At 45.9% G+C, this 9,139-nt stretch overlaps 1 protein-coding gene across 6 annotated transcripts in view; it reads left to right on the plus strand.

Moving 5' to 3' along the window:
* PLEKHA7 (pleckstrin homology domain containing A7) overlaps positions 1–9,139 on the plus strand; it is a 208,825-nt gene that overhangs the window by 155,396 nt on the left and 44,290 nt on the right. For all 6 annotated transcript variants that reach the window (XM_081798510.1, XM_081798512.1, XM_081798515.1 and 3 more), the window contains one exon: positions 4,463–4,933. In XM_081798510.1, the coding sequence (XP_081654636.1) occupies positions 4,463–4,933 (471 nt within the window). The remainder of the gene's footprint in view (positions 1–4,462; positions 4,934–9,139) is intronic.

Raw genomic sequence — 9,139 nt, forward strand, 5'->3', positions numbered from 1 at the left:
AAAGGCTTTCCTGGAAGACCCACCCAGCAATTTCTGTGTACATCTTAACATCTTCTTGGCCAGATCTAAAGTGGTCACCCTTAGCTCCAAGGGAGGTTGGGAAATGTGACTTTTTGCTGGATACATTGCCATTTAGAAAAACTTGGGGTAAGGAAGAGGGAGAAAATAGATATTGGTAGTCAGCTCATGTGTATTTGAGGGCATGCTGTGCACTGTCTCCTTTAGTCCTCACTACAGTCCAAAAAAGTGGGGGTTGTTGTCCCCATTTTGCAGATAAGAAACCTGAAACCAGAGAAGTCAGAGACTTGCTTAAGGTCACCCAGCTTGTATTGGGTGGAACCAACCCTTGAATCCAGGTCTGACTGGCTCTAAATCCTCTGTCCACTGGGTTTGACACATTTGGCCCAAAATGGTCACTGAATGCCAAGAATTCCCTGTGACTTTGAATAGTCACTGAGTCCAGGCGCTCACAATAATAGTAGTGACCTGCAGTGGAAAGGCTTGTGTCATCTTAGCTAAATATGTATGCCCTACATGGCCAACTTCTCTGAATGACACAGTCATTGAAAGCTGAGGGGTGTTTCATTCTTTCCCAGCATTATGCTAAATCGAGCATTGCAAATCAGTTTTGTGACAGGTCTCCTGATTGGAGAAGTTGGTTGCTAAATTGTAGGGAATGCAGGGAGACGGGGGAAAACCAGAAAACATTATTGCCTTAAATCCTGTATCTTAGTAAGTTAACTGTTTAAGTCAGTTAAGATGGGGAAGTAGAGGACATTACCTTCATCTTTCTTACCTACAGCCATAGCCTGAGTTATTTTGGGCACAAAGGCATCTTATGTAAGTCCCAGCAGTCAGAGACCAAGAGTTGTTCATAATCCCAAGTTTGAGAGCCTAGAAGGCTGCCAGGTGCCAAGCAGACTACCATTTTTTTTAGCCACCCTCTTAAGGCTTATTTTGCAGTAAATGGTGGTGTTAATCTGAGAAAAGGATTGGTCGTTCTCTATCAACTTTATCATCAGGTTGTACTGGCAAATATGAGGGTGTGTATATCATATGTACACACATAGTAAAGACTAAGATTGGGGCGCCTGGGTGGCTCAATTGGTTAAGCGACTGCCTTCAACTCAGGTCATGATCCTGGAGTCCCGGGATCGAGTTCCGCATCGGGCTCCCTGCTCATTGGAGAGCCTGCTTCTGCCTCTCTCTCTGCCTGCCTCTCTGCCTACTTGTGCTTTCTCTCTGTGTGTCAAATAAATAAATAAAATCTTTAAAAAAAAAAAAAAGACTAAGATTTATAGTTATAAATTAGCTCCAAGGTGAGAAAAGACTGGAAACCTCCATGATTTGTGGTCAGTTAATGAGAACAGTATTAAATGTGGTTATCATGATTAAATCGGGCTTTAGGGTTGTCTGGCTTTGATGGCAGAGACCGTTTTCTCTGCTACTTTCTTATACCTCCAACTGCCCACCCCAGTGGGGATGGATGGTTGCTCAGTAAATACATGGAGGTTGATTGGTAAAGAAAGGAAAATCCCCATTACAGTTGGTTGGGCTGAGGCATCATACCCACAGTCCTTGGTTTCTGGAGTTGAGGAAACCCCTTTTCCTTTTGGTTCTAATGTCATGTATGTAGGTGGCATGTTTGTTTCACAACCTGGTTTTTGTGACTTATCATTGGGGTGGAAATAACAAGGAGGGACAGTTACTTAGGTCTCACAATTGGAGTAACTGGGTTATCAAGCTTCGGTGACTTGGCTGGGGTGTGATCCAAAGGGCAGCCAGAGCTCTAGTTCCCTGGGCAGCAGCCTTAGCACAGCCTCCCTGTGGGGTTTCCCAAGTCTGAGAAGCAGTAGAGAAGGTAAAGGCTAACTTAGGCAACCTGAAGGCTACCGGTTGGGGTTACACTGGTGCAGTTATGGAGGATTGAAGAAAGGACAAAGTTAAAACCTATAATGTACACTGTGGGAAAGAGTTGTCCCTTAATGAACGTACAGTAAGAATTGTTTTTTCTTAAAGTGTAGCCCCTGAATATTTCCCCTATATTCCCACTATTGAAGCTTATAGACCAACTGGACATTAGGAATGAAAGGGCCCTCAGAGATCACAATCTAAATATATCATTATCGGGGCGCCTGGGTGGCTCAGTCAGTTAAGCGACTGCCTTCGGCTCAGGTCATGATTCTGGAGTCCCCGGATCGAGTCCCGCATCGGGCTCCCTGCTCAGCGGGGAGTCTGCTTCTCCCTCTGATCCTCCTCCCTCTCGTGCTCTCTGTCTCTCATTCTCTCTCGCAAATAAATAAATAAAATCTTTAAAAAAAAAATAAATATATCATTATCAAATGATGTAATAGGACTCCTTCCACTAAGAGTAACAGAGACCAAACTCACACTAGCTTAAGTGAGAAAGAGAATTTATTGGTTCACAACCAGAAAGTCCAAGGATATATCTGGTTTAGGTATGGCTAAATCTCAGAGCTCAGGCCAAGTTTTTAGGATTCTGTTTCTCTCCATCTGCTTTCCTTGGTGTTGGTTTCATTTTCAAATAGTTGATTCCCATTTAGTTATAGCAGTTCGAGACCAGCTCCAACCAAAGCCCCAGAACTAACTCTGACTGGCTTGGAATAGGTGATGTGTCAGCCCCCGAGCTAATCGTTGAGACTGGGAGCCTCAGCTGGACCGGGACTAGTAGTCAGCAGCACCCAAACCATATGGATTGGGAGTGGGGGAGGTGATCCCCAAATGAAAATCGAAATGCTGAAATCGATTTTTTTTTTTTTTTAAACAAAGCTTTGGATTTTCATGGAAAAGTCAGGAGAGTACATGGACAGTGAGATGTGTGATTGCTTTTCTTAGGGGTTATATTGTTACTTTACATTGATATTTTAACTGTCTTCCGGACTGGATTGATTCTGCCCTGAGTCTGTGCTGATTATCGGTAGCTGAGGTTCCTAGGTTGTTGTAAGGATGTCTGGGGTGTGGCCACTCAGATGTAAATGCCACAGCGTTTCCATTGTATGCTTTCATGTTGAAATGGAGAGCTTGGCCATCTGAGGAGTGACAGATCGGATCGCAAGGCCAGGACCTTTTTACCAAAGGAAACTGGCTGCCCCAGCCAAGGGTCCTTGGTAATTTTCTGGTCTTTCTGGTCTGGGCTGGAGTGTGTTCTCCTTCCTCCCCAGTCTAAATTCTGCAAAGCCTATGGAGCTGCTGCTCTGTCCCTGGTACCAAGTAATGGGGATGTAGATATATAACTAGGATCCTGCCCTAAGGAAAGGGGGGTGGGGTAGAAAGGTTTTAGAGTAGGAGACAGGGCATGAAAGAGGAATCCTTTTCGATGCCCCCAGAAATTCTTCCTCTGGCCTCCGTTCACAACCTGACCGATAGCCCCCACCCCATTCTCCTTTACAGTTTCTAGGTCTGCACATATGTAGGCCATCTCACACATACAGAGATGCAGTGGGAACCAGATGGGCTCTGCAGCACTATGGTCTTGGGCAAATCATTTATCTTCTCGGGGCACCTGCGTGGCTCAGTCGTTAAGCGTCTGCCTTCGGCTCAGGTCATGATTCCAGGTCCTGGGATCGAGCCCCGCATCGGGCTCCCTGCTCGGCGGGAAGCCTGCTTCTCCCTCTCCCTCTCCCACTCGCCCTGCTTGTATTCCCTCTCTCGCTGTGTCTCTCTCTGTCAAATAAATAAGTAAAATCTTTAAAAAAAAAAAAATCATTTATCTTCTCTGTGCCTCAGTTTCCTTATCTCTAAAATCTGACTAGTGATACTTCAGAAGATTGTTGTGTTCTTGTGTTCCTGTTTGAGCAGTAGGTAAGAGGTCATCTAAAGAGGTTGCTGAGCCTGTTCATTCTCTGCTCAGCATCTTGGGAGAATGTTAATTATGCGCTAATTGTCCTTTGGGCTATGCTAGATGTCAGTGGGAGAGACCCTGGGCTCGGGAGCCTTCTATCCAAGCTGGACTGCCCCAGATAGATGGACATAGAGCAAAAGGGAAAGGCATGAGATTGTCACATGTATCATTTATTCATTCAGTAGTATTTATAAAGCACCTACTCTATACCAGTCATTGCATAGAAGTTCTGGGAATATTGTAATTGGCCAGATGGGCCTCTGGCCTGAGGGAACTCATGGTCTACTTGGGCGTTAGATGAGTAAACACAGTTATGGCCCAGTGTGGTTAGTGTGACGGTGGAGTCAGCTAAGGTCCCAGTCTAGAGTGGGAGTGTGTGACTGGAGTGGCTTCTTAGAGGAGGTAACATGTAGCCCAGGTCCCAAAGGAGTAGAAGTCAGGCAGGAAGAATGAGGGACTAGGTGTGAAAGGTATTCCAGGCGGAGGGAACAGCCCATGCAAAGGCCTGGAGGAAATTCGAGTATAGAGTGTATTCTCTGGGGAGTCTTGGCTGCCCGTAGTGCTGTCTGGAATGGGCTGAATGTGGCTCTGTCATTGCAGGGATGTGGAGAAGGTGGAGCGGCAGGCGGTCCCCCAGGCCAACCACACTGAGTCCTGTCAAGAGTGTGGCCGCGTGGGACCTGGACACGCGAGGGATTGTCCTCATCGAAGCCATGAGGATTCCTTTGGCTTTGAGAGGCGGGAGCAAGAGGAAGAACGGTACCGTTCCCAGAGGGACCCACTGGAGGGCAAGCGGGACAGGAGCAAGGCCAGGTCCCCGTATTCACCGGCTGAGGAGGACGCCTTGTTCGTGGACTTACCTGGTGGCCTGAGAGGCCAGCAAGCACAGCCCCAGCGGGCAGAGAAGAATGGGGTGCTACCTGCCATGTATGGCCCAGGAGAGCAGAACGGGACCGGCGGGTATCAACGGGCCTTTCCTCCCAGGAACAACGCTGAAAAGCACAGCCAGAAGAAGAGCAGCCTGGCCCAGGTGGAGCACTGGGCGAAAGCCCAGAAGGGGGACGGCAGGAGGTTAGTAATGGGCTCAGGATGGCTGCTACTCACGAGCATAATAATGTAATAGGAGCTATCATTTCCCCAGCACGTGCTGGGGACATGCAGGCCTTAAACTGTCCACCTCCATTAGCTCCGTAAATTCCTGTAGCAACGCTGTAAGGAGGGGGTGATATCCCCAAGTTATAGACAAAGAAACTGGGGTTTGGAGAAGTGAAGGGACCTGCCCAGGGCAGACAGTAAGTAGCGAAGGCAGGGTGCAGCCCCAGGTCTGTGAACCTCCCAAGCCTGTGTGAGATTACATCAGGTGGCTTCTTGGTTCCCCAGCGAGGGTGCCTTGAGACACAGTCAGTATGTCGACAGTAGCTCATCTTCTCCTCCCCTCTACTTCTCCGCATCCGGGAAATATTTGTAGAAACTAGAGTAAATACAGATCCATTTTCAGTTCCAGGCACACACACAAGTGCTTAGGCACTGTTGACAGTAGATTCCTTCAAGAAGCAGTTTTTAATTATTTAGGGGGCATGCAGTTTTTGCTATCTGCAAAGCACTGTTTGTATTTTATTATAGTTTTAGATTAATAAGGGCGCTTTTCTGAACGTAAAGAATTCAGGGTCACCGGCTTCCCCCATTTTCTCCAGAAGCCGCTGTGTTTTGTCCTCCTTATGAAGACAGTAAATCGTTTCATCATCTTCGGGCTTCTAAAATCAACCACTGACTGGAGAAGAGATAGCGAAGCCCTGGTGCTTTCAGAAAGCTCCCCGGGGACTAGAGGGGCTGCAGTGGATGTGCCAGAGCTCAGGCCAAGTCTGCCACAGACTTACCTGCTTGATAAACATGTTCTAAAAACCACACTACATTCTCCCTGTTGGTGGAGCCCAGACTTTCCCCCTGTGGGCTGTGGAGGCAGGAGTGCTCCTACAGGAATAGCCTCGGCCTCTTTCCAGGTGTGTGGGGATGCTGTGTGTGTATGCAGGTGGTGTAACCTCTTTAATCTGGTCTAGGTGGGCGGTTGTGAGGGTAGATGGATGGAGAAATTACAATGGAAATCCCCCAGTGAATTGGTAGACATTGTTGTGGGACAGACTAGGAAAAGGAAGGCTTTTGGTGGTGTAGCTAAGATACCTTCCCATTCCCACCTAGGACTGACCAGGTGTCAATTCCATTTGTTCAAATTTTGTGTCTTCTTAAAAACAGAAAGCTACCTCCCAGGGACACGGGGGAGAGAAACTTCTATTCTTGGTGCTGGGCTGGGTAGACCCCCCCCCCGCCCCCGCCGGGAGGTGATTCTAAGTGCCCTCACTGCTGAATGAGGTCGGAAAGCTGGCAGGCATTATATCATGCAGGTCTCCTACTTCAAGGTAAAACAATTTGGATTTTATTTGAAAAAGCAATAGGGGAAGCCACTGGAAAGTTTTAAGCAGGTAAGTGATGTGATCTGATTAATAATTCAGGAAGAAGAGCCCTGGGAAGATGCTGTTGCAATAGTCCAGGATGGTAACAGTGGAAATAGAGAACGATTTGAGATACATTTTGGAGGTTGAAACAGCAAAGTTTGTTAATGAGTTGGATGCTCAGGATGAGAGAAAGGGAGGAACAAGGATGATCCCTAGAGTTTTGACTTGAACAACCAGGTGGTTGCTGAGACGGGGAAGGCTTAGGAGCAAGATCGGGGGGAAGTCAGGGTTCCCATTTTGGACAGTAAGTTTGAGAAGCCTATTAGCTATCCAAGGGGAGATGTCAGGTAGACAGTTGGGTATGGATTATAGTGTTGGGGTTTGAGGTCTGGTTGGGAACAGTCAGCACATGGTACCTCAACACTTGTAAGTTAGCAGCAGAAGGGGGATCTGGTAGAGGAAACAGTGTGGTCAGAGAGAAGCTACTCATGATAAGTTAGCTATTTTCTCTTACGTGTCACACCTTCTAGGAACTGTAGTCAATATGGGCAGGCAAGGGCAGGTAAAAGCAGAACTAGGGAGGATAAGAAAGCTAAGGGTTTAGCTCAGATGAGCCTGTATTTCTTGCTAAAGAGTTTGGATTTAGTCTTGGAGGCCTGTGAAAGCCGTCGATGGTCTGAAGGATATTGGCAGGAAAGAGGCATCGGGACACCTGGGGAGATTTTTCAGGCTAGACAGTCCTTACTACACCCCAGCTCCAATACAGCAGGTCCGTGTCCGTAACATGTAGGCCAGGTCCCAGGGAGTAGAGTCAGGCCCTACCCAAAATGCGAATGGTAGTTTTGGTTACCCCTTACTCTTAAAAGTTTTTTTTTTTTAATTAATGTATGCACATAGTTTGAGGATTTAAGTAGTGTGGCCCCCATCTGTCCCTACTCCTGATTTCTGTGCCTTTGAGGCAGCCACTTTCAATTCTTCCAGTAGTTTTCCCAATTTATTTCTGTATTTCCAAATAAGATACTTACACTGCACTTTCTTGATTTTACAATTTTAGTTATCAATAGACATTCTACTATAGAAGATAAGGATTGAAGTCTCTTGTTCCCTGCTGTGCCTTTCCAATAGACATACGCTTACCTTTATCCTAGCTTCACAATATAGCATATTTTTTGTACAGATCACTAGTCAGTTTTTATATTATTATGACAATATAAATATTCACAGCTGGGCCATAGTGTTCTATAATTAAATTTCATTTGTTGAACAACTTTTTGTTTTTGATGTTAATTTTCACGCTTGTGGTTTACTTGGTTTTCTTTGTACCAATTACTAATTTCATCACCAAGTTCATAGCTACATGTGCAAATCTCCCTTTGCTCAGTACCCCCAAATAATCAGTAATCCATCACAAAGTAAAAAAAAAAAAAAAAAAAATCCAAATACCAAAGGATAAATATTGAAAATAAGGGTCCTTCTACTTTATTTCGGAAACCTACTTTCACTCCCTAAAGACCAGCAACCTTGTTAAGAAAAATAAACCCTGTCCTTCACCTTGCTTTTTTCACTTAATGTATCAGTGTATGTGCAAGTCTGTATGTAAATATCTGAATGTATCTTGGCTGTCTTTCCGTATGAGCACGTGTAGACATATATCATTACTTTGAAATAACCAGAGTACTCCACTGAATGGATCTACAGTGGTATTTATACCATTCCCTATTGATGGGCAGTGAGGTTGGTTACAAACATTTGCTATTACAAACTATGCTGCAGTGAATATCCCTGCCCCGTTGTCTATGCATAAAGTGCATGTGTACTTAACAGATTACTTGAAGTGGAGTGACTGGGTCAAAGGATATATGCCATTTTAATTATGATAGTTATTATAAGATTGCCCTCCAAAAACACTGTTTCAGTTTATACCCCACCCAAAGTGTCCTTGTTTGTCCACTCCCACATTAGCATGGAAAACTGCTGTTTCAGGTTAACTCCTTCCTCCAGTGATAATATGGAAGATGATTTAGATGGAAAAGAGCCTGGAAAGAGGCAATGATTGAGTATAAGGTGGTCATAGCTTGGGTAGGAGGCGGGGAAGACCCACACCAAAGCAGTGAAGATGGTCAGGATTTTGAGGAGGATGGGTAGGACACACAGATGTTGAGGTTGGGTAGGTAGGTATAAGACTTGGTAAATTGCTTCATCGAGGCCAGGTAGGTGAGGAGGGCCACAGGTGGAGCTGACATTTAGCAGTTTGGCTTGGTTAATAGGAAGATGTGGTACAGCCTGGATGTCAGGAGTTTTAACAACACACTCCTCCCTGCCCCCCCATGTGATTCTGATGTGCAGCCAGGCTGGAGAATCCCTAGCTCAGAGTGAGCCATAGCAGAGGGCCAAAGGCAGAATGCTGAGGACCTCCAGCCCAAGGGGTGGACAAAAGCAGTGTCCGTGAAAGGTGTGAGCAAGAGATGGGGCGGAGGGTGGAAACTGGAGTGTTGAAGGGAGTTTCATTTAGAAGGAGTCCGGTTTGTGCTGGGAATGAGGACTTCTCGTTGGGGCTGGTGCCTTCTGAGGAGGCTGGGAGCCACTGAAAGAGTGTCTGGAACCTCAAGGTCTCTGCTGTCTTTTGCTCAGTCACTGGGGCTTTTGGTTCCACTGAGCTTCTTGATGGGCTTACATGGGCAGACCTGACCTGTCCTTCTTTTATTTATTTATTTATTTTTATTCTTATGTTAATCACCATACATTACATCATTAGTTTTAGATGAAGTGTTCCATGATTCATTGTTTGTGCATAACACCCAGTGCTCCATGCAGAACGTGCCCTCCT

The sequence above is a fragment of the Leptonychotes weddellii genome, chromosome 11 (genome assembly GCF_054177405.1).
Source record: "Leptonychotes weddellii isolate Sample4059 chromosome 11, ASM5417740v2, whole genome shotgun sequence".
NCBI lineage: Eukaryota > Metazoa > Chordata > Mammalia > Carnivora > Phocidae > Leptonychotes > Leptonychotes weddellii.